Consider the following 25,565-nt stretch of genomic DNA (forward strand, 5'->3'; position numbering starts at 1 on the left):
GAAGTGCACCAGAAATCTGAATAGTGTTCAGGTGAGTCTGTTGCTGATCCCCTGCTTGGCCACTTTCTGTTCAAACAGGGACACCAATGTGCTCAGTCAATATATAAACGCTTCTAAACTTAGACAGCAGAAATCACAGGATCAGAAAGGGCAGCAAAGTAATAAAACACGGATGATGGTAATCTTTAAACATAAAACACAGCAGACTGCGACTCATCCCTGAATCTTAAATGTTGTCCGCATCCAGAAAGGACCCTGATCCTTCTTATTAAAAACCGAAACAAGAGCTGAAGGCACAAAAAAACGCAATGATGGACAACAACAAAACAAACGCGCGGCCCAGGTCCGGCAGACACCTCTGTCACCTCTTGTCATTTCCCACCAGGAGAAAAGCAAGGGGACGTTTGCGTTTACACCCTAAAATGCTTCTGTCACACCAGCCCTTCATCACCTCCGTTCATTTAACCACTACATCCTAAATAGGACATTATAAACGGGGGGGAATTCATTTTAAGCGTGAAGAAACCCAATTAATTCTCGGCGACAGGGAGCTAATAAGTTTGTCATTCCCTGGATGTGCATGCGTGTGCGTGTACAGTATCGTGTGTATAAGTGTGGCACCGTGCGGCGGATGGATGTGGGTGTGCTCTCAAAAGTGTTAATTTTACACACCGAACTGTGGTCTTTATTTAGCAGCGGCTGTCTGGCTACGAGCACGTGCTGCTGATTTGGGCAAATTCATCTCATCAACTGTTACTCATGCAGGGTCATTAGGAAACATGACCAGGTTTACGTTTTCATTCACACTAGGCCTCACATGCAAGGGTCATTGCTCAGTGGGTGCAATCATAGTCTGAAGTTGATCCATCTGTAGACAAGGAAAACCACAGGCTCACTTACAGGTTCATTTAGGGCAAGAGTCTTCAACGTTTTTCAGGCCAAGGACCCCAAACTGATAGAGAGGTTAAGTAAGGACCCCCTCCCTACTATATGTGTTCTATATTAAACTCTGCCTTGTACTACTTATAAATATACTTTATTATTATCATGTTGCATTCAATATTAAGCTGTTCAAGTGATACACAGGTTCAAATATTCATTTTTTCTATTTCAAACATGTGCAACAGTAGGGGGGCCGTGCAACATAGCTAAATGTAGTAGGGACAGTGAATTACCAACCCATGTGATGGCACACATACGCCCACATTAGTGAGATGTCTGACCCTGATGTGAGGAGAAGCACACAACTTATTTAACCTGGGATGAATGGATGTTGATGGGAACGAGCTGCACTGTTAGACTCTCTTAAATATTGCAGTGTGCTTCTGGGATTTCCCCAGAATACTGAACAGGACTGAAAGATAACGTCTTCTGCCTCCGTTTATCCCTTCAGTAAAATATGTTGGATGTGTTAAAGTGTCATATTTAAAGAAATTTAATAAATAAATAAAATAAATAAATTAAAAAAAAAAAAAAAAAAGAAATTTAATGGCTAAAGTCTTCTTATGCTCTGCACTGTTGCTGTAGTTAATTCTAAACCGCAGGTCTAAAACATAGGGGGTCCCTACTTAATATCTCATCAGTTTGGGGTCCTTGGTCTGAAAAACGTTAAAGACCCCTGATCTAAACCGCCTATAAAGCTCACATCAACCAATGAACATCTGCAGGACGAGGGCTAATAATCATCAAAATAATCACCCACGTAAAATCAAGATATCTGTACAACACAACACAGTTAAGACGACTTGATAAGCAGCTGGGCACTGTCAGAACAAGTCAGACTTAAAGTTAAGTTTAATTGCACCAATGATTTACGTAACAAGGACCAGGGATATAAAAAGATAACATGACGGGCAATGACATAAATTGGAAATAGAGAACGGAAAGAAAAATTAATGAGCAAACCAGGGAGAACATGAATTCCAACATGAGTGTGTCGTGGTGCATTGTACCCGTGTGTCCATGTGGCTGAGTTTGAGAACGCAGCAGTACACAGGCGTGTGCCTACCACATATTTTTTTCCCCCTCCTGACACTCACCAACTGAACAGAACTTGTTTGTCCTGAAACTGATGGACTGGCTGACAAATTCCTTCAAGCTATTGCAGCATACGAAGTTGTAAAGCTTTGAGCGAGGAAACATAAAAACATCACAAAAGCCCTGACAGCCCAACAAGTCAGCAAAGCAGAAGCCTGACAGGGTGCTGCTGTAAGCTTTAGGCTACAGACCGTCCACAGGCTGGAAGCCACCGCCGCATTGGCTCAGGCAGGGAAGCTCCCAGGGCCATCCTACCATCAAAGCTCAGGACCAAAAAGTGACCAGAATGCTGCAATCTCCCGTCTGAGGAGATGTTTTTTTTTTTTTCATGCAGACCTTTAAGAACATTATATTCCCTCTGCAGGTCCTGGAAGGTTCAAAGATATCCTGTACGGTTTTTGAGTAGCAGCAGCTCCGTGGTGCAATGTTGTGGTGACTGAACCCCCCTTTTGTCTACATCTTTTTTTCTATCTGATACATGCTAGCACACAGGTAACGTGACACATACGTCTGAGGACAGTTCTCATGCTACTAATTGAGATCTACACACAAGAAAAGGCGAAATTGCTCAGTTTGCATAAATAACAAACCGAAAAAGGAAAAAAAAAAAAAAAACTTGCCATGATCTCGCTCTGTTTTGTCGGCACCTTCTCTTCCAGTGGCATTAATAATGACAAATACACTAAACATTACCATCTATGCTACATAGACAAATCGGTATCATTTATTTATTCCAGTGCTGCCAAGTGGAACAGCTGACAATGAAAACACATGTTTTTTTTCTTGCTTTGTAGAACTCTGAATCAATAAACAAATCACATGTTGTGAACAAATGTAATTTCACACAACACAGTAACTTAACTATTTCAAAGGAATTTTTCATGTTCTGTTTTTTTGTGTTGTGTGTGTGTGTGTGAACGCAGTAACAAATCTGACACTTTTTAAAGCCTGCAGTGTTGGTTTAGTGTGATGCAACTGTCAGCACTGCTGGAGTCATGGCGGCTAACTGCCATCCAAGTGAGGCTGAACCCGTAAACACTCGCTACGCCGCTGAGAGGCGCGCACACAATCGCACACACACACGCACGCACGCATAAGGAGGGGATAACGCCTTATCCTCTGCGACTAGCTGCGTCCATCTTTACAGAATCTCTCTGTCCCTCTTCTTCTGCTGTCCCCTAGCGTATGATCATATCTGAACCGTGCCAAGTTGGCCTGAATAGAAAGGCTAAGCAACCCCCAGCTGAGCAGAAACCCCAAAAAGGAGACAGAGAGAAAGGAGAGCACGAACAGTAGTGATACGGCTGACCCAAAACCTAATAAAATAATGAAATGGGACCCATACGATTAATGGAACGCCGCAAAAGGAGGTCAAGTGGAGGGAATATGAAAACCCACGGGGAGACGATGAAGTATTCGGTGAGAGATCAAATCCATGCTGAAAGGTCACAACCAATTTAGTGGAAATGTTTACCTGCTCCCGCCTCGTTTCATATACTCAGTGCAAGCGCACAACAATCCAGAGATGCTCATGCTAAGTTTGGAGAGAGTGTTTGACTTTTTAACTTTCAAGGCTCTGCTACTTCCCCTCTAAACACGCACGTGAACTATGATGAATAAATGCAGCTGCTTCGGTGGTGAACCTGTAAATCAGTGGCTCCCTCCATCAGACATGGTAAACATACCATCTTTTCTGCGTATATTTGTACATTTTATATTCAGTGTTTACAATGTGGACATCAGTATATTTCAATCTAACCACGCTCAAAGTCAAAGTTGTTTGCTGTCTCTGTAGTAATATTAAGAAACCCTTAAACACAAGAGCAATGATGAGACAGTTCAGCTAATACTGGACTCAATGGGGGGAAAAAACGACACCAGGGCACAAGGAACCAGCAGTATCTGACTCCCTGGCAGTGACAGTATTCTCCCCAGTTTTGCTGTTATGCTGTATGTTCAAGTACATTTTCCCTATCCAATCCAATTTTCTCTAAAAATGGAATTTTGACATCATCAGGATTCGTTATCAGCTATTAGCTGGGGACTCTGGTGTTATATAAAACCGGAAGGCTGTTATTAGTGTTCATACTACAGCCAGGAGGATTTCAGGGGGCAGGACACCGTGACTTGAAAGGAAAACTCTTTCATCTCTTTTTCATTCATGGATGATCTGAGATCCGATCAAAGGATATCAAAGGTTCACTTAAACATCCTAACGAGGGGGAGACCTCAACCACAATGTGGCCGATACTAGGCGCCTTTGTTAATCCAAATGCAGCTTGCGTCTCTATCAATGTATCTGACTCAACCGAGCGCAGCTGCTCGTGGACAGGAAAAGACATCGCTGAGAAACGGGGGTAAAAAAAAAAGAAGAAGAAAGAGTGCGAGAAATGACCAATATAGACATCACAAGCTGTGCCGTCCACTCTGAACTGAGGTGGAAAAAACATACAATGAGAGATGAGTTAAGAGGCGTGAGCACATGAAGCAGCAGATGGCCCAACAGAAAATAGAGAAACGGGGAGTTTATAGAAAAAGGCTAAATCTGGTCCGCGGTACAGACGTCGGTCTTTGTCACCGCCGCATCACACAGCGAGAGCCACGAGCACTTGGATCGCACATTCTGTGGTTATGCATTATTATGACTTTGAAACGCTGTGTGCTGACAATGTTCAAGTACAGTCTGTCAGCTTTACTTTGGGCCGTTTATGTATCACAAGCAGATGGACATTCCCGGAAACGGAGGCTCTCCATGAGTCCACGAATGCTAAGGGCTTTTGGACGGACACAGATTAAGTTTACATTCATAAAGTCAGTCACTTTCACTATCAAAACCAACGCCGGCAGGGCTGTGCCAAGATGAAAATAGTGGATTAAACAACTTAGCTGGTAGCAGAAAGTCTGTTTACGATTACAGGTTAGGCTTTAACAAACTTCCACATACTATATGTTATGTAGTATTTCCCCAAGCAATTCCTGGATCCTACCAAAGCTTAGGCCAAAGACTGGCTTATACAACCAGAGGTCTTTGAGAGAGGAAAATCAGGCAAATATTTGGGATGTATATAGCCAGATGACAGCTGGTATATCAACATCACTCAGTACTGCACAAAATGTACCAACCTGCAACACTCTGATGATGTACAGTATAAGCCATTTCCCAGTGTTTTGTTCCATTTTTAAGGGTAACTTCAAGAGAAGGGCTTTGCTGACTAATGTGTCCCCAATGTTTATGCATTTTGCTTGTTTGTTCTAAATCTCAATCAGTTGTCCTGCAGCATTCACATGCCTTCTGTGTCCCTTGGTTGTGCCTGAGCTGCATTTTACCTTAGGAACAGCTACGGTAGAGCCAAGGCTGCCAGCTATTTACACCTAAGGTACGGTGGAAGTCCCTCAGGCACTGGGGTTACCTATCCTAGGTAGGTGCTAAAATCCTGACAATTGTCTAATAAGGGTACTCCATACTCCAGGAATTTACTGTCCAAAAGTACCTTGTATACCGATCAAGAAGAATAATTGTATATAATATTGTATAGGCCTCCTTTAAGGCTTTAAGAGTGTGTCTTGGACATCTTTGGGCGTCCTCTGGGTTGAGGGAAGGGCCCTCTGTGGTTCAGGCTTGTTCCAGTGCATCCCACAGATATTTGATTAGTTTGGGATCTAGTGAATGTGAAGACCAGGTCAACACCTTGTGCTGTTTTTCATGTTTTTTTGAGTTATTGCTAATCCAGCTACGGAGCAATCAAGGAGTGTCGTTGCTATGGTGTGGGGGTGCATGGTCTGGCCTAGGTGGGTGGTACATGTCTAAGTTACATCCACGTGAATGCCAGGTGCAAAAGTTACTTCTCAAGTCAGGGGTTTTAATGTTGTAACTGACTGGTGTATATTACAGGAGGATGAACAAAGTCGACCATCTGTTTCAGAATAAGAATGTTTGGTGTCCAGCTGAGGTAGGATCATCACTATCAACAAAACAAATATGTAAGCAAGGATGCCAAAGAGTCTGATCCAAGATAACTTTTCTCCTCATACTAACAATAGGTCTAATTAACCCCACACGTCAACACCAGGGGATGAGGATGTTGACTTTTTAAACGTGGTATACAGCTTTAGCTTCTCACTTGAACTCAATATTAAATTTAATGAGCGGGCTAGTAACGGCTGACAGAATTAGCCAGCAGTACGTGTCATTTCAGGCAGAAAAATGAGAGTTGTGGGCTGGAAATGAGAGATCATTTCAGTCTGGCCCTGAGATGATCCCTTGTTTCAGAAATTGCAAAGACGTTAAAGCGATAAATGTGCCACCGCTTTATTAAAAACTGTGTGTGTGTGTGTGTGTTGTGTGAGAACGGAAAACATAACAGGCAGAGCAATGGAGGCTTAAAGGGAGCAGCACAGGAGAAAATAGAAAATGAGGTTGGGGGGGGGGGGAGTCCTGTTAATCATATTAGACTTGCTCTTAACAGACTTTTAAACCTTACTCTCCTGCTGCAGAGCTTCGGCAGCGCTGTGCGTAACTCCCACAATCATTTTCCGACTGATTTTTGATGAGCCCTGCGACTTGACCGTACACGCACGTGTTCGAGCCCTATAGCGGGCACGTTAAGTTTCAACGCTACTGCGGCGGTTTCGCGGCGCTGTGGGCCTTGAATCATTCATCTAAAAGCTGAATAAAATTGCTGTAATTGTGACTGAAACCCTCAGTACATCGTGCTCCTGCAATCAAAGGCACCAGAATCTGCACATAGAGGCCCTTACATCACAAAAATAACTCAAATAAAAGCTCATTTAACGCCTAGGGAAACACTGTACTTGGAGCACGTGTGAATACTTCAGAGCGGATTCACCTGCATTTTTTTTTTGGAGGAAGAGTAGTATGCATTATGCATCTTTTCGGGGGCCACATTCACTTGCATTACACAGCAAAGGCAGCAAGCACATTAGCTCATAGTCTTCTGGTTATTACTTCGTCTCTTCTGAGTCGGTAGCTTGTAATTGCTGCTCTTGTTCTCGATGTTGTTTATGGTTAATTAATGAGCTCGCGGATCAAAGGGAGAATCCCTGATCCCACTGGAAGTTTCGACCTATATGTCTTCTCTATCCTCAAACAGCACGCTCCTTCTACTTATCAGTACAACACAGCAGATATTAAAAAACACACCGCGGGAAAACACGAAACCGGCAACAATAGGGCCTCCGCTGTCGCTGCGGAGTCACGTGACTCCTAATGCAGTTAACGTCTGTTTGTTTATCAGGCGTGAGTCTGCAGAAGGATTTGGGTTAGGACGACCCAGCCTCAGAGCTACAGACAAGTTGGTCTACTGCGCTACTGTATGATGTAATGTGGACTCAATTTCAGGTGCAAGGATTTGGAGTCTCCAGACTCTCTACAGCACTTTCTAATTATTTACATTTCCAGGTGTCTTTACACAACCACAGCACAAGTTTAATAGCTTGTGAAAAAGCTTTCTGCCTTTTCTCCCTGTATTAGTGTTAGCAGATAGTTTTGCTAACAATCCATATGCACAACTATAGTATAGCATGCAGGTTTAAAGACCCTGACGACTTTGTCAGTAAAGAACTTTTCCACAGCCTAAGTAAGCAACATGAAAGTAAAAACTTGCCTATAACTCATTTCAAACCTACAGATAATCTGCTCATCAGAGGTGTTAGGGTGACCCTGTAACTGTCTTCAGACTCTGACTCAAATGTGAAAGACTTTTTGTCCACAATAAAAGGTGAACTAAGAAAAAGTTGCATTGAAGAATGAACGTCCCCGTTGAGAAAGTCTGCACTAAAATGAGCGTCACAGGCTATTTTGTTGCCGTTATTTAGACGTGTTAGAGAAAAAAGCAACGCAAACTTTTGTGGCTGTCATAGGGATTTCTTCAGTCGCCATGACCAAAGGACGGTGGGTGATGACAAGCGGTTGCTTATTTTCTTCAGCTAGGTCAAACAAAAAAGCCAGTGCCAATGAAAATCTCGCTGACGTGAACAAGCCAAATGACTCGGATGTTACACACATAAAAATTAGTCCAATGAAACAGACCCAATAAATGTTGACTAGTCTACTAGTCCTATGAACAGTCCAACTAAAAGTAACGTTGGTGTAGTTGTTGTTGTAGAGCATGGTTCTTTAACAGGGGGTGCAGAGGTACTGCAGGGAGGTCGCTGAATCTTTGGTTGATTAGACATTTTTTTATATATATGTACAGTGGGGGAAATAAGTATTTGATCCCCTGCTGAATTTGTAAGTTTGCCCACTTCCATAGAAATGATCAGACTCTGGTTTTTATGGTTGTTTACTGGTTATGGGTATAGACAGAATATCAGTCGAAAATGCATAAAAAACACACAATCTAAAAGTTATAAATTGTTATGTATTTTATTAAGGGAAATAAGTATTTGATCCCCAAGCACAACACAAGTCAGTACTTTGTAGAGAAACCTTTGTTGGCAAGCACAGCGATGAGACGTTTCTTGTAGTTGGTCACCAGGTTTGCACACAGCGCAGGAGGGATTTTGGCCCATTCATCTTTACAGACAGTCTCTAAATCCTTCAAGTTTCTTGGCTGCCTCTTGGAAACTCGGAGCTTCAGCTCCCTCCACAGGTTTTCGATCGGGTTAAGGTCTGGAGACTGACTAGGCCACTCCATGACCTTAATATGCTTCTTCTTGAGCCACTCCTTTGTTGTCCTGGCAGTATGTTTTGGGTCATTGTCATGTTGGAAAACCCACCCACGAGGCATCTTCAGTGTTCTTGCTGAGGAAAGAAGGTTTTTGTCCAAGATGTTACAGTACATGGCTGCATTCATTGGCCCCATAATGCGGTGAAGTTGCCCTGTACCCTTTGCTGAAAAACAGCCCCAAAACATGATGTTTCCACCTCCATGCTTAACCGTGGGTATGGTGTTCTTTGGGTCATACTCACGTTTTTTCATCCTCCAAACACGGTGGGTCGAGTTAATGCCAAATAGCTCAACTTTGGTTTCGTCAGACCACAGCACTTTCTCCCAAGCCTTCTCTGAGTCATTTAGATGTTCACTGGCAAACTTAAGGCGGGCCTGTACATGTGCCTTCTTGAGCAGGGGGACCTTGCGGGCACTGCAAGAGTTCAATCCATAACGGCGCAGTGTGTTGCCAACTGTTTTCTTGGTGACGGAGGTCCCAACTGCTTCCAGATCATTAACAAGCTCCTGCCGTGTTGTTTTAGGCTGCTCCCTCACCTTTCTCATCATCATCCTCACTCCATGAGGCGAGATTTTGCGGGGAGCTCCAGACCGAGGACAGTTGATGGTCCTTTTATGGGTCTTCCACTTGCGAATAATGGCACCAATAGTTGTCACCTTCTCACCAAGCCTTTTGCTGATGGTTTTGTAACCTATACCAGCCTTGTGCAGGTCTACAATCTTGTCCCTGACATCTTTTGACAGCTCTTTGGTCTTGCCCATGGTGCTGTAGAAGTTGGAATGTAAGAAACTGATTCTTAGAGCAGGTGTGCTTTATATACATGACGAGTTAAGATCAGGAGTATTGGTAATTAGTTGACTGAGCACAGCTGTGTGCCACATGCGCACCAGCCAATCTGTAGGAGCCTGAATTCTAAGTGAATTGTTGGGGATCAAATACTTATTTCCCTTAATAAAATACATAACAATTTATAACTTTTAGATTGTGTGTTTTTAATGCATTTTCGACTGATATTCTGTCTATACCCATAACCAGTAAACAACCATAAAAACCAGAGTCTGATCATTTCTATGGAAGTGGGCAAACTTACAAATTCAGCAGGGGATCAAATACTTATTTCCCCCACTGTATATATTTTTTTTTATTTTCGCCCACAAATTTAAATTTCTTTGAATAGACACGAACAAAACTCAATACATATACTCAATACATTATAGTACGTTACTATTTAGTATGTTTAAAGTTAAAACTGTTAAGAAAATAATTTTATATATATAAAAAATTGAAAAAAACTTTAAGGCTTTGATTGAAATAAAGTTTAAGTTACAACTTTGAAGTTATAACTTCACTCATAATCACATCCCCATTTGAAGGAGCCCTTACTCCCACTCTTTATTAATTCTCCAGATTAATCTCATCGCTCTACTAGCGCTGAGGACAACCCTAGTCTGTTGTGGTCCTTGTGTTGTTTGTGGTGCGTCAGTCACACAATCAGCCATTCTGCCAACTCTGCACCACCACCTCTGCATATGATTTCAACCTTTTCTCAAACTCTGTGAGTTCTTCTTTCATTTTTTAAGCTTCTGTTTGCTAATTACAGCAGATCAAACAACAAGTCACTAACACATGCAACAGCCTTCTTTCAATTTTAATTAGCACCTGCAGGTAAATAAATAGGCAAAAGGGTTCTAGCTTTTTTGTTTTTTTTTTGAAAAACAAAGATATCACTTGAAAGGAGTACTTAAACATCTTAAGGTTTACGGGTGGGCTAGAACATCTGAAGTAGCTGGGCAGAGGGAGCCTTCATGAAGCACACTCCTCTATGTATTTATCCTCTGCCATCTGCAAATACTAATAATTATGAACAATATGAGCGTGAAAACTGACCAGTCACGTGTCGATGAGCGTGAACGGTCTGCGGGTTGATAGTACTGTATTGTGCATCTTCAGCGTGACAACAACAGCCCCGTGTGCACCGATTCGCAGATGTGTTATATCATCGTCATCATCATCATCATCATCATCAGCCCACCCTTTCCTCCCCACTAGAGACTCACAGCTCAATGTCATGCAGTTTAGCCTTTTCTTAGAAATCTCAGCGGACATGTTTACTGCATTATGCAATTTGTTTTTATTACTCACAGACAATGAAGCACGCAATAAAAATGATAATAAAATGTCTTTATCCCCTCGCGTTGTTGTATTTCCTCTTCGCCCTTTGTGTTTATCTTGGCGCATATGTACGTCTTCCACTTTACTTTTTTCAGTGGTGTTTATTTTGGATATGTTAAAGGGTTCCCACGCTGATCGTTTCTCTTAAACCCACTTAGATCAAAATATATTCACGTTAATTCATGTGAGAAATGACGCTCATCTGGGCAGAGACTCACATATCCGGTGAACGCATGCGAACATACAGCACATGAACGCATGCAGAGGAATAAAGAATGACTTGACTGAGGAGAGCATGAAGCATGAAGATACAAGAAAGAAATCCTGAAATCATCCAAGGTTAAAAAAAAAAAAGTTTCATTACATCAGTCACTGCGCACCACATTGTTAGTTTGTGGTTGGACATTCGTGGAAAAAACCTTAAGTGGTTGGTGTAGTGGTGTCTACAGAGCGCCACAGAGCCTGGTGATCCGTAACTGCTGTAACATTTGTCTATAGCACATCTCTAAGGTTGGCGGTTACATCAGTCTGTCCCCAGTCCGTTTCAATAATACATACGTACAACGTGTACAAGAGCTCCTAGCTTTACTTCCTTCTCCACTGTCGCCAAACCAACCTCCACATCCTTACACTGATGTTATTTTTGGTGAAGACTCGGGACACTGCATCGGTCAAATGTCCAGTCGTTTATACGACCATTTAGAGCTGCACAGACAGTTTAAAGTGTGAATAGGGTCTATGTGTTAGAGGCAGAGAAATGAAACCAGCAGGACGCAATAACTAATAAATTATAGATCCACAAAGTCAAAATCACTGTCGGTTCACTAGTTTTTTTGATTCTGTAAACGGTAACGCTACACAAATGTGTCACTAAACAGTAGCTTGGACAGATAATATTCACATAATTTCACATAACAATGACCTACTGTGAGAGTGAATAAGGCTTACAGCACAGAGCCCACAGGAAACTGTAACAGGTCTCTGTGGAGTTCTTTCAGTTCAAATGAGCAATTTAGACACTTTTAGCTCATTGTTTTGGTTTAATGATGCACAAACTCTCACCACATCTGGTGATTTCTAGTAACAGACAAAAATAAACTCACCTGCTCGGTACCAAAGAGTAAAGCTAAAGACTGGGTGGTGATATTTCCCTGACAAAGCATCCAAAATACCCAAAACATCACCTAAAGATCTTAAACAGGGGATTTACTAGCAACTTGTGGATGGAGTCGTTGGGGACCAGTAACATAATCTAAAACCAAGTGATGTTTGAAAAAAAGAATAGGTAAAGTAGAAAAGATACTCATGCTTTTATGCCTCATCAGCACCCAAAGGGTCACATTTTTGTCTTGAATGCTGCAATCAGTAGTTTCAGTGGAACGAGTCTTGCCTTTTAGTGTCCTAAAAAGCAACCCTAACGTTTCATTGCTGGAGCTGCACTTTGGCTTTTCACACAAGACATCTGAGTGTTTGTTTCAGGTAGGGTAAGGTAAGGTAAGGCATAGGTAACCTTCATCGCCCCTTCCTCCCCAACTCACAGACCACAACCCAGACCTTAAACCAGTTTCCTTTAGGGAGGCTTCTTCTGAGACTTTGTGTTCTCCCCACTGCACAGCTTGACAGGACACAGGAAGAGAGGAGGATGCAGCAGGAAAAGAGCATCGAGTGCCCTGAGATTTCAGTCAAGTGTAAACAAAGTCAGAGTCAATACGATGCATTAGCATCATTAAATTAAAACTCAAGTAGGTCACAAACGCGGGTGTGTTCCTCAGGTTAATGAAGGCTAAGCCCTGTCCGATATTTATTCGTCTCCTGCAGGCCGGTGTATACCCAACGAGGCTGGATGTGACATTTCCCAAAATCAATAACTTGGCCGGTCACATTTTGTCACAGTCACTCGAGCGAGGGCAGTTGAATCGGGAGTGTTGACGGCCGCTCATGTAGATCCCATTTTTTTCTGAATCATGGAAATCGTTAAATTTAATATATAATCAGCTACAATTCTTTTTCTTTGTCACTAAATGTGCACTTTCCTAACCCTACGACACTGTTTCACTAAACTTCTGAATATTATGGGAACTCCCTTTAAACTCGAGACGGTTGGCAGCGTTAGTGGTGAACAACGAAGAGAACATCCTGTATCTCCTGATAGCCGTGTGCCTTTGTCGTCCTCTTTCCTCCGCGGTTACCTGATATCATTATCCAAAGAGCATGCGTGAGCCTCGCCGCTGCAGCTGCTGTCACATTTGACAATATTTCCATCGGGCAACTTATTACCTAATAGGGACAAGGAAAACACCTGTGTTCTGCACGAGCGAATCGAGGCCAGGCACCGGGAGAGGGCCCGCAGTGCCAACGTGTCCCACACCCATCCTCCTGGGTCGCTGCGAAAGTCCAGATTCAGACTGACAGCCGAGCCAATGAACAAATAAATAAGTAAACACCATAAAATATTCAGCACACATGCATGTGCATAAATAAGTGAAAACATAGTTTGGGCAAACACAGAGACGTTTTTTTTTTTTTCTTTTTCTTGTCAAAGAAATAGAAAACTGCACATAAATTATTCATGTAGATAACCACCACACACACACGTCAGTACACATTAGAATACACACTTACTGGGAGTGTTGCTTCATTAGCCAACCTAACAGGAAAGCAGACACAACTCTCATCATCGCTCACACAGCGGGCAGCATTATGCCTGATGTCCAATTATTAGAGCACTTCCCCGTGTCCTGCGATTGATATTTTTGTGATGAACTTGCTCGGGGAATAGCTCTCGGTACTGTTAGAGGTTTTAAATCAATGCAAGTGCAATTCTCTGCTTGATTTAGACAGAGTAGCTTGGGGAGAATTTTTCCCTGCACAGCTCTCAACAGGCCAAAAAAAAAAGACTAGCGATCCAGATATTTCTCAATGAAAATCATTACCTCATTATTTTTGATAAGATATACAGTAAGTGAGCACAGTGCGGTGTGAGGCAGGGGCTTGGGCTGGGACTGAAATCTGGTCATTTGCCCTGGCGGATGCAAAGATCATACTTATCCTCCTTGGTAAAACCAGCAGAATAAAAGTCGGCGTCGGGCATTCACAAAGTAACTATTTACAACATAAATGTCTTAGAGGCTTATTGAGGCATAAAGGAAGGAAAACACCACTTTGTAACTGCTGTACCGAGACTTAAGCCCTGTCTTCATGTAATGCGATGCGTTCATTGCCCATTACCCTGTAACTGATAGGTGGTCCGTAACAGTTGCCTAGGTACATTTACGAAATGTTGTTGTAGCCGATATTGGTTTACAAAAACCCTTGGATTGCGACACTTGTTCTGCACGACAAACCTAAGGCAGATTGGATTTTAAAAGATGCGTTGGCTAGAAGTAAAATATTGTGGAAATACTAAAAATCTTTGGAAACATTTTAGATGGAATTGTTTCGAAAACATCATGACCACCTTCCTAATATTGTGTAGGTCTCCTTTGAGTCTCCAAAGCAGTTGTGACTCATCAGAGAATGGACATGGGCCTTCTGAAGGCGTCCTGGTGTCTGGAAACAGAATGTTGTTAGTGGGGGGCTTAGAGTCCTATGGCTTGTGGTTTTAATGTTGTGGTTTTAATGTTGTGGCTGTTCGGCGTATGTCTACACAAAGCGACACTGAAAGCGATCAGAACACTGTGACTGAGAATCGAGTCGATTCGATCAGCGGCAGCACCCAACCCCGTCAATCGGCTGTATCAGTCGCTCCCATTAGACTTCTGAAGCTAGGGCTAGCAGATAATTAGCGACACTTAGCAAAAAGCCTGAGCCATCATCAGAAAAGCTCAGTAATGAGATGTTATTTGTTGTTTACCCAGTCCACTAACTGACACTTAAAAGCCACGTTAATCACCTTCTGGCACCAACTTAAACAAGTGCAAAGGACAGGAACTGATGCAGGGGATGGAATAAAAAAGAGACAGCTCTCACCTCGATCAGTTTGCGTTCATAGCTGGCGGCCAGCTCCTCAATGTCACCCATGAACTTGTTCTGCGGGACAGGGGCCTGGTCTTCATTCGACTGCAACACTGACAGGGCTGCAGCAGAGACAGAGAGAGAGAGAGAGGATTCATATTTACCTCCACGCTTTGAGATGTCAGACCAATGCAGCCAATTATAAGCACCGGCTTTCTGCTAATTATCCACGCTGCGTCGCCGGGATGTGGCGCGTTGTGACACGGTCGGCTGTTTGATTCCTTTATTTTCGTAGTGAGGGAATGGCTCGCGCAGAGCGGCGCATCTATGGTTTGTCACGAATATCCATTTTATTTAATTAACATCACACAACCGAGGAGTTATGAGTCACGCGTAGTATAAAAAGCACATATAATCATGCAGGGAAAGACATGCAAACACACACCCACAGAGAGACACGCCGGAGCACTAAAGGCTTCAGGTTCATGTGCGTACACTCGCGCCTGTGTACATCATGAAATACCGCGGCACACACATTTTTCCGTACCGAGGACACTTCTCACGGTTCTGTCAAAATGATGAACTCCCTCCCTCCTCTCATCATTGCCTGTTTTACTCCGTCTCTGTGTTCACATAGGGTTTATTGCTTCTTTGCACCACTGTAGCTTGATAACCGGCTAAAGTCATCACAGCACAGCCTCGAGCGAAGCTCCTGGAACCACGAACACCAACGGATCCGGTCCCCCCCCCGGTGAAGAACGACAGAAACTTAGCGAACTTAACTGAGCTCTGTGTGTCTTTTTTTTTTTTCCTCTACAGACGGTGGGCGTGAGATGGATTGTTTTATCACCTCAGCGAAAGCAAATTAACGCCGTTATTTCGCCGCCACCACAGACGGCTAACACCTAGGCAAACACACTGCAGCTCGAAGGAGGGAGAGATTTGAGCCGAGACGGCGAAGACGAGGAGAAAGAGGGAGAAACTCAGCATCTCCGAAGACCCCGCGGAGCTCGGGTAAACTTGCGGTGGCGGCTTTCCGGGGAGAGGTTTTAGAAAATACACAGCTGGACTGCGAGGAAGAGACAGGTCTTGATGAAGGAGGCCAGCTTGTTGCGGTTCCAAACAGAGGCGAGTGCAGATAGAAAAGCTAATGAGAATCACAGGCAGGTATAAGTTCACAAACAAGAGCAGTGATGAATAAGGTTCGGTGGACTACAGATAAACACACTGCCGTGCTCTGAATGTGGGCATTATTTAAGTTCAGCTTGGTCTTTCGAGTCCATTCTTTCTATCACCTACCATAATATCTCTTGGGAATGTTGTACTCCAGTATCAGTAAGTTAGGATTAGTTAGTATATAAAATGTACTGTGCCAGGAGAAGGAAATAACACATCATCTTGTGACAATCCAATATTTTGCTGGGAAGCTTTTAGACCTGGCATTCATGTGGATGCTACTTAGACATGTACAACCCAGGCACCACCCACCCCATAGCAATGACACTCCATGATGAACATCATAGCATGCAGCATAATCTACAAGGTGGTCATAATGTTACACCCGATTGGCGTATTTTCAGTTTCAACACACTGACTTTCTTAACTTGCAACATTACTGTATCTTTTAGTTGATATTTTATGTGTAATTCACCTCTGGCACAATTTAAATAATAATAATAAAAAAAAAAAAAAAAATGAAATGACTCACACCACTGACTCTTTCCCCTCCATTAAACTGTAAGGTGCCATGGACGGTCCACGAAAGAAGTCACACAGATAAAGAAACGAAGCCAGACATCCATCTGCAGAAGCATCTATCGAAAGACAATCCTGGCGTTTTCCTGATATAATGTTTACACGTGACCAACTCACTGACAAATCCAGACACTCTGCTGACAGAAACACATTATCATGGCTCCGGCAAAAACCTTTGGCCCGCTGGAGTGTGCATGACAGTCAGCAGCCTAATAGCCAAAAGACTGCTACAAACACAGGTGCACACACACACACACACACACATTCACGGGCATTGAGAATATATACACATCCTATTAAAAATACTGAAAGGCATACTTCCCCCAGCTGAGAGAGGAATCCAACAAAACGCACACAAAAATGTGAGGTAAACACACACACACACACACACACACATAGTAGAACACACATTCAGGGAGAACTGCTGACGTTTGCTCCAACGGTAACAATTTGCCTCGGCTCTGCTTTTCTTCTAGTTGGATTTCTGTTACCTGTCATATTTAAAGGCTCCTAATAATGAAAGATACACGGGGTGCGTAGGTGAATAAGAGACGCAGGGAGTGACAGAGGGTGAGGGGACGGCGGGTGAACTAGAGGGGGGGGGGGGCGCGCACAGATGTTCCTCTACTCTGCAAAATTAGGTAGACAGCTGGTCTGCAATAACAAAACTAAGTGAGCAATGAACTCAGGACAGCTGAGCTACATGCACCAATCAGCCACAACATTAAAACCACTAACGGGAGAAGTGGATAAAATTAACCGTCTTCTGGCAATTCAGTGTTCCTCCGGGAAACTTTAGGACCTGGCACCCACCTAGACCAGACCAAACCCCAAAGCAATGACACTGCTTGATGGCAGCAGCATCCGTGGGATGCACTGGAACAAGCCTGATCCGCAGAGGCTAGTTAATTCAACCCACAGGACCCAAAGGCCACCACTAAACAACACCGTGTTGTCCATTCTCTCATGAGTCAGAGCTGTTTTGAAGAGACAACGTGGACAATATTAGGAAGGCGGTCATAATGTTACGCCTGAACGGCGTATACAGAAACAGCATCTGATTATAACAGAAAACTGGTGTTGTTGCTGCTCTGTCCCATTCCCAAAAGTGTGCGTCCTCCGAGCGTTGCCGAGCGCGCGACAGTCTCCGGAGACGTCTCTGTAATGATCACAGTGTGCGAGATAATGAGCCACTTTAATGGGGAGGTCTGCTGAGAAAGACACACAAACACAGGTTGGCGGAGAATTTCCCCTGAACCCGGACTAAACGGCAAAACAACATTCAAGAAACAGAGTACAATGGAGTTTCTGTTGCGATTCAAGAACTCCCACCAATGCTTTCGGTTCACTTGGTGACATTGTGGGGCTCTTTTCAGATACACAACTAGTCCATGTTTACGGGAACAAACAAGCATTTTGACGAGTTCACCGGGGGATGACGGCCCAGGAGTTTGTTAAATAACTGAGATAATGTGCCTGTAAGTCAAGTCATGTTTCTTTCATGCTGCACAGATTTAAACATCGTCCCAGATTTGCTTTGCCTTTGGTACAATATACAATATACATCCCCTGTGTCAGACAAACAATTTCATTATTGAATGTGTTTTTACGTGGCTATGCAGACACAAGTTGGTGAAATGAGGCTTTTTCTCTGTCGGGCGGCTGGGCTCGGGGTTTGGGTGGGCAGTTCATATCCGGAGGGAGCTTAGAGAAGAGCCGATCCTCCTTTGCATCGAAAGAGGCTGAGGTGGTTCAGGCATCGCTGGGGGGGATTATGTGTCTGGACAGGCCTGGGAATACCTTGGGATACCTTGTGAGGAACTAGAAAACGGGGCTAGGAACAGGAGACACATGGGTGGATGAAAATGTGTTTTTTTATTCCAATTTCAAGTGAAGCTTTCGACAATGCTGTGGGAGGTTAATTAAGTTGTGACTAGTGTTTCATGCATCGTGTACGAGGCTCAGTCTGTCGGTGTGTCAGAACAATGGGAGTTTGTGAAGTTCCTGACAACTATTGGAGCTGTAGAGAGTTATTCTCACAAGAGGACACCCCGTTTTGTATCATGTGGACAAGGAAGAGGCTCAAAATACATAAGTGTTAGCAGACAAGCGATGCAATACACATCTTTGCAACTTCCCTTGGATGCATTAACCTGCAGTGGATCAACCAGACTAATAAAGAGCTAGCTAGAAAGTGTGACTGTAATCAGAATCAGTTAAAAGAGTAAATTAATACAGCATGTAGCTAATCCCTCATGTGTTGCCATCCATGCCAGAGGAGATAAGCTGACAGCAGCACGGTACAGTACGGCATGTGAGGAGTGACATTTTAAATGTGAGATAAAACACTTCCATGTTGTGTTTTGTTGTGTGACATTATGGGGTCACCTCACAGGAAGAGGATTCTGGGTATGAATCTGTTGATGTGTGAGGAGTTTTCTTTTTTTTTTTTGTAAATGTTCTGGCCTCCTCCAACAGTTTGAAGACATGCGTGTTAGTTGAACTGTTTGTCTGTGTCAATGTTAATAGTCTCTCTCAGGTAGTACCCCAACCTTTGGGCAATGCCTATATCCCTGTGACCTAGTGGCAGGTGTAGCCAAAGGATGGAGTTTAGTGCTTGGTACAACAAAACCCTGAATATACACTCAGCTGCCACTTTATTAGGTACACCTTGCTAGTAAAAGGTTGGACCCCCTTTAGCCTTCAGAACTGCCTTAGTTCTTTGGAACTGGATTGAGATCTGGTGACTGTGGAGGCCATTGGAGTACAGTGAACTCATTGTCACGTTCAAGAAGCCAGTTTGAGATGATATGAGCTTTGTGACATTATGCATTATCCTGCTGGAAGTAGCCATCAGCAGACGGTCCACTGTGGTCATAAAGGGATGGACATGGTCAGCAACAATACTCAAGTAGGCTGTGACATTTAAAGCATCCTCAGTTTGTACTAAGGGGTCCAAAGTGTGCCAAGAAAATATCCCCCACCATTACATCACCACCACCAGCCTGAACCGTTGATACAAGGCAGGATGGATCCATGCTTTCATGCTGTTTACGCCAAAGTCTGATGCTGCCATCCGAATGTCACAGCTGAAATCGAGACTCGTCAGACCCATCTCCAGCCCATCTTCTTCAAGGTTGGACATGTTGTGCGTTCAGAGATGGTATTCTGAATTCCTTAGTTGTAACAAGTGGTTATTTGAGTTACTGTTGCCTTTCTATCATCTCCAACCAGTCTGCCCATTCTCCTCTGACCTCTCACATCAACAAGGCATTTTCGTCCACATAAATAACTCCCGCTCACCGGGTACTGACCTAACAAAGTGAGGCAAGTGAGTGAATGAGTGAATCCTCACACTCCAACAGAGCTCCACAAAGCTTCCCATACAGGTCGGCACAGTAGGGGAAATGTTCAATGACAAGTTTTTGGACAGAAGACATGCTTCAACTAGTCAGTTACAGAACTGGGATTATGGTTTTCCTTTCAGTGCACGCCATGCTGGTGTCAGATGTCAGACAGATGTCAGCTCTCAAAGTGATTGCCAGATGAGGCGAAGTTCTTCTCATTTATCTGAGGCCAGCTAGCTAGAAACTGCCAACTGTCTACAGGTCAAAATACGGAAGAGGAATGACATTAGGTGAAACATGGACCAGACATTTCATCTCTTTTGTGATTTGCTATTGCTGTAGGCTGGAAGGATGAGGACGAAGAGAGAGACAAGAGGAGACACTTTAACTCGGTTTGGCCTTTGAAGCCGTACGTACAGCAGCGCGATCGCTTGTGCCGCGAAACAAATAGAGAGAGGTCTCAAAGAAAGAGTGACAAAACCCTTCTGTGAAATCAAGAAAAACCTGAAACATCCGCTCCAAAGTGCAAGTCGGTGGCGGCGGTTGAGAAAGCGGGGCAGAGGCTGACACACTCGACTAAAGCTGCTCCGTCCATTAGCGGTAAGGAGACGTGGCTCTGCATCCGCGACCCCGAGCACACAGCAGCCTGCAGAACAAACAAACGTCCGTCCTGCTGCTGCCGAGCCGGAGCAAAGCTGCTAAATAAAACATGTGCAGTGCTCCCACCACAATAGGACTAATGCGCAATCAAGTGAAGCGCTCCTTGTAATGCCGTAGCAGCACAAACCAGCGGCACTCACACCACTGTGAAATTGGGGCTCTCCTGAATCTCGTCTTCCATATCTTATCTTCTTAAGAAATCGCTCCATCCCTCCCAGCTCCTGCCTCCTATCCTTTGTTCTCCCTGTTTTTGTGCCTGCAACTTTCTTTCATCTCTTTTAACTTAAAAAACATGTCCTTGTTTTTGTTGAGTCTTCTCCTCTATGAAGTATTGATTTGGTTTCTCTCTCTCTCTCTCTCTCTCTCTCTCTCTTTTTTTACCTTTGTTGCGTCTTCCTTCCAAACTTTCTGCTTAATCGTGCCACCTTCATTCATCCTTTCTCTACTTACCCACTTTGCCTTTGAAATCTTCCTCACCACTTCTTCCTCTCCCTCATTGTCTTTTTCTCATCTCCTTCCCATTTCTCCTCCATATCAATCATTCAGTGCCGTTCAATTTAACCTGGCAGCTTACTGTTGTTCCATGCCACTAATCATGCATGTTCAAAAGGCCGGCTACTTCCCACCGTGCATTTTAATGAAAATATGCATAAGGAAAAAAAAGGATTATTTAAACATGCGCACGCACCTGCACATCAGCACAAAAGGCGGACGGCGAAGCAAATTGAGGTTCAGGGTTCATCTGTTTTTTATTATACAACTACAAGATCAAAAAAAATGAGGCACAGAAGGAAGGGGGAAAAAAAAGTCCTCACGCCTTGCTTCACTGACGATAGCAGGCCTTCCTCAGACTCACACATGCACACATAAGGTTGAGTTAATCACGCAGTCAGGCCACGCATTGTGGATGGGCCGGCTAGGGAAAAGGCAGGCGGCTGACTGAGTTAATTAATGAGAGCTAATCAAAAGCAATCTTCTTTCATTTTCTAATCGCTCATAGTTCATTTGTCGCGTACCCCTCCTTCAGATAACAAAAAGCTTTTGTGTTTCTATATATGGATGTGTACTAAGACGAAAAAGATAGAGGGGAGGGATCAGGTCGGCGGTTCACTCTCGTTACATGGGACAAATGGCCCAAGGTTTATATTCACATGCAAGAGGCAGAAGGTGTGGAAATCACGATTCATCTTGCTCGGATGGTTCCAATCAGGAGAGCTCTGGCTCAGTCAGTCTGGGGTTTGGCACAAAGTTGTCTTCAACTCTCCCCTGAGCTCTTTGAGGAGGCATGAAAGCAGCTTCTCCAAATACTATGACAAAAAATGCAGACAGAGAGGGAACAGTGCCTCTTGGTTTGAGCCTAGTAAGGGATTTTACTTCAAAAACAAGACAAGAGAACAAATAAAAAGATGTTCTGACCCAAGCTGAATCAGAGAATCACATCTTCCACTGAATAAACTATCAAATACATTTGCACGTGTAGGATTGGAATTGTAAAGTCAAACTGCAATGTTTTAATTACCAAATCAACTCGTATTCCCAAAAAATTAGGGTGTGAGTTTAAACACACCGACAGCACACACTCAAACCTATCAGTTCAAAACCATCCGGCTGTTTGTGAGAATGCTCTACTTTCAAATCAAGTCTCTGTTCTTAGACGAGTCCCAAATACCTCCCCCATCTATCGCAGCAAAACTGCAGCCAGCCTGCAGGCTCATATCACATAAAAGGTAAAAAAGCAGTTGAAAGTATTTTTCTTCTGCCCCGGAAATAGCCCTTTCTACTCCTTCTCCAAAAGCACAATGCCTTTTGTCTAGCTTCAAAGCATCGGCTGAATACTTTAGATATGAATCGTGTTATATCTGACAAACATTTCCAAGAACATTCCCAATGTTCAAAGCTTCATCAGTCATCCTTTTTTAACAGATACAATCAGATTTTTTTGTTGATCACACTGGAACAGACAATCATGCATGTCATCCCCCAGGCTTACTGCGTATCTGCATTTTAGTATTTAATGTATTTCATTTTAACTACTGCCACCCTTCGCCTTTTATTAATGGTGCACATCTTCAATGGAAAAAGGGCATAAACTTACTCAACATTATCAAAGAGACCACAGACTTATCAACTAAAAAAATAACTTTCTCTTAAAGGACCCATGTGCAGAATTCAGTGCCACCTAGTGTCAAGGTTTGAGACTGCAATCTCCTACCTTTAAAAAACATTTTGAAGAACCTACTAAAAATGTAAAACTGATATAGGGTAGGCGGTAAGTTGCTTATTATTTATGTAGCATAAGGTGCAGGAGGCAAGTTTTAGGAACTCAGTTCTACAAAGCACATCAACCAAACAGCGTTACTGCCACTGTCTTTGTCTTCACCATGTGCTGTGCCCAACACGTATGTGATATTACACTACAGGTGTTATTATTAACTGTAGCCAACAGTCCATTGACAAGGGGTCAGTGTTCATGAGTGTATTGTTGGTGGGACCAACTACACAGCAATTTTGTTGTAAACAACTTCAACGCCATGGTGCTCAGATGACACGTATGACTAAATCGCTGTTACAATTCTATCCATCACTACCTAAAGCCAACCAAATTATTTGACTGCCAAAATCATAAAATATAAATTATTACACATTATTGAAAGTAAACAATAATGGTTTGGTCTCACACATGTACATTTCTACACAATGTACCACAACAAGTGTATGCAACCAAAGTTGGAAGGCAGCGTACTATGTCTGATTATTGCTACTGACTTAGTGTTGATGGTGGCTAACTTCCCAACTCAAACGTCAGTATAGTATCAGCTACCCTCATTCGCACACAGTCAACTTGTGCAATGAACGTGGCACAAAAATCAGAGTTTCTCCTCAAGGAATCATGAGAGATTCAGAAAATTTGTTTGCTCTATGTCCTCCGCTGCCTTATCTCGCCGTTACGGCAGTCACCCAATTTGGCTGCCAGGATCAATAAAGTTCATCTGACGCTCTTCTAAGGACTCAGGTGATTAAATCTGATTATGTTACACGGAGGCTATAATGAGAGCTTCAATCTGCAATCAAATTGTGCTATGTCTACTGCAGTGCAGATCACATCAGCGGGCTGATTGTTTGGACAAGCACATAATCCACGTAAGGCTGTCACTGTGACCTGAACAAGCTGCTAACTGGCATTTGCATTCAACACTTGTCCCTTCCTTGACAAGATCGTTGTTGGGCATTTCAGCCTAATAGAAGACGGATGCACTCGCTCTAAATGAATGACTTACATCTCTGAACTTGTTTTTAATATATTTTTTGCCCAAATTGACGTCAAAACAAACTCTCTCCATATCTTTCCTCGTTTATGCTCAGAACCGCATGTTCTTTGGTGATAATCACTTGTATTATTGTTAAGCCTCACCACTACCATTAAGTTTCATTTTATTATCTGCTCTAATCTGAGGTGCTCTGCCTTTGCTTTGCCTTGACACGTCTCAGCATTACATGGACCTTCACCGAGGTTACATGTACGCAAGCAGAACAATGCAGTGTGATAATAATAATAATAGGACTGGATATTGCTCACGTAAGGGAGAAGAAGGATTATGTGTAGCGGAAAGTTTTGATCAATATTTATAGGATATGTAAAGGCGTGTAAAGGGCATATCCGTGAATTTTCGTAGCCGGTGTGACAGAAAATAATTGGATTTGTGGCGTGCATGTGTCATGGCGTCAAAATCACAAATGCACCAACGCATCACAAGCACGTGTTACATGTAGAGAACAGACTAACAGACAAACGAAATCCAAATAGTACAGCTCAAAGTGCAGGTTGTCAAAGTAAAACCTGTGGAAGGGCTTAGGGCTTTGGGGCTTTCTGAAGGGAACTCGCATTGTGGCAAAATTCAGTCTGAAGCGCAAAAATATTAAGCGTCTTTGTTCTGGTGGACCAACAGTACATACAATTCAAAGATGCCTTCTTTCTTATTATTGATGCTTCACTCTTTTTCTGTTTAGACACTGCAGAAAACGGGCAACGTTACTGTCTCTGCAAAACCTTCCTACCTAAAAACCTACTTTCTTCTATCCCAGCCATCACTGGACGAAAGGCAGGGTATAACCTGGACAGGAAAGACAAACAACCATTCACACTTACGGCCAATTGCATGTCATTAAATGTCGGGAGGAAGACAGAGAACCAGGGGAGAACCAATGCAGACACAGGGAGAACATGCAAACTCCGCCCACAAAGGCTATCAAATGACATCATTTCACATTTCAGATCCGTACGTGAATCTGACCTGGAACATAAGAGTGAACACAACAAACGTGCACCTACAAAAAGTTACAGCAGGACATATGTGCTAATTAAAAACTCTGAGTAGATGGTTCTGTGAGAATCCGTACATATATTTACCAAGAACACTCTAGTTGACCTAGTGGGAGGGGCTGTGCCTGGTGGTTTTAATGCTGATGACAACATTGATGTCAGACAAAGGTGGAAAACAACGTTGGACACCAAGTTTTCCAATGCATCTCACAGATCCTTGATCAGTTTTGGATCTAGTGAATTTGGAGGCCAGGTCTTTGTAACCTTGTAATGTTCTACATGTTTTTCTCTGAGTTGTTCCTAAACCGTTTTTATGTGTGTGTCTGTGTCAGGCCGCATCCTCCTGGGGATGGCTGCTCCAAATAAATCTCAGGTCAGAACTGTTTCCCAGCAGAACACAAGATGGTCAATGTTGTTTTCTTATACTTGTCAGTGGTTTTAATGTTGTGGCTGATGAGTGCATTTATATATATATCTACATACACTGTTTATGTACTAACTAACTGAATCTGGAGTTCTTGTTCTTACCAAGAATGAAGTTCACGAGCCGCGGCTGCGTACAGAGTTTTCAGGTCAGCTGTTTAAATGGGCTGTGATTAAATGCAGCCTGGTGCTTTCTGTGTGTAGCT

At 43.2% G+C, this 25,565-nt stretch overlaps 1 protein-coding gene across 1 annotated transcript in view; it reads right to left on the reverse strand.

Moving 5' to 3' along the window:
• The window catches only part of snx29 (sorting nexin 29), a 143,989-nt gene that overhangs the window by 55,514 nt on the left and 62,910 nt on the right, over positions 1-25,565 (reverse strand). The window contains exon 15 of the mRNA XM_047609141.1: positions 14,869-14,975. Coding sequence (XP_047465097.1) covers positions 14,869-14,975 — 107 coding nt within the window. The remainder of the gene's footprint in view (positions 1-14,868; positions 14,976-25,565) is intronic.

This window comes from Mugil cephalus, chromosome 16 (assembly GCF_022458985.1).
Source record: "Mugil cephalus isolate CIBA_MC_2020 chromosome 16, CIBA_Mcephalus_1.1, whole genome shotgun sequence".
Classification (NCBI taxonomy): domain Eukaryota; kingdom Metazoa; phylum Chordata; class Actinopteri; order Mugiliformes; family Mugilidae; genus Mugil; species Mugil cephalus.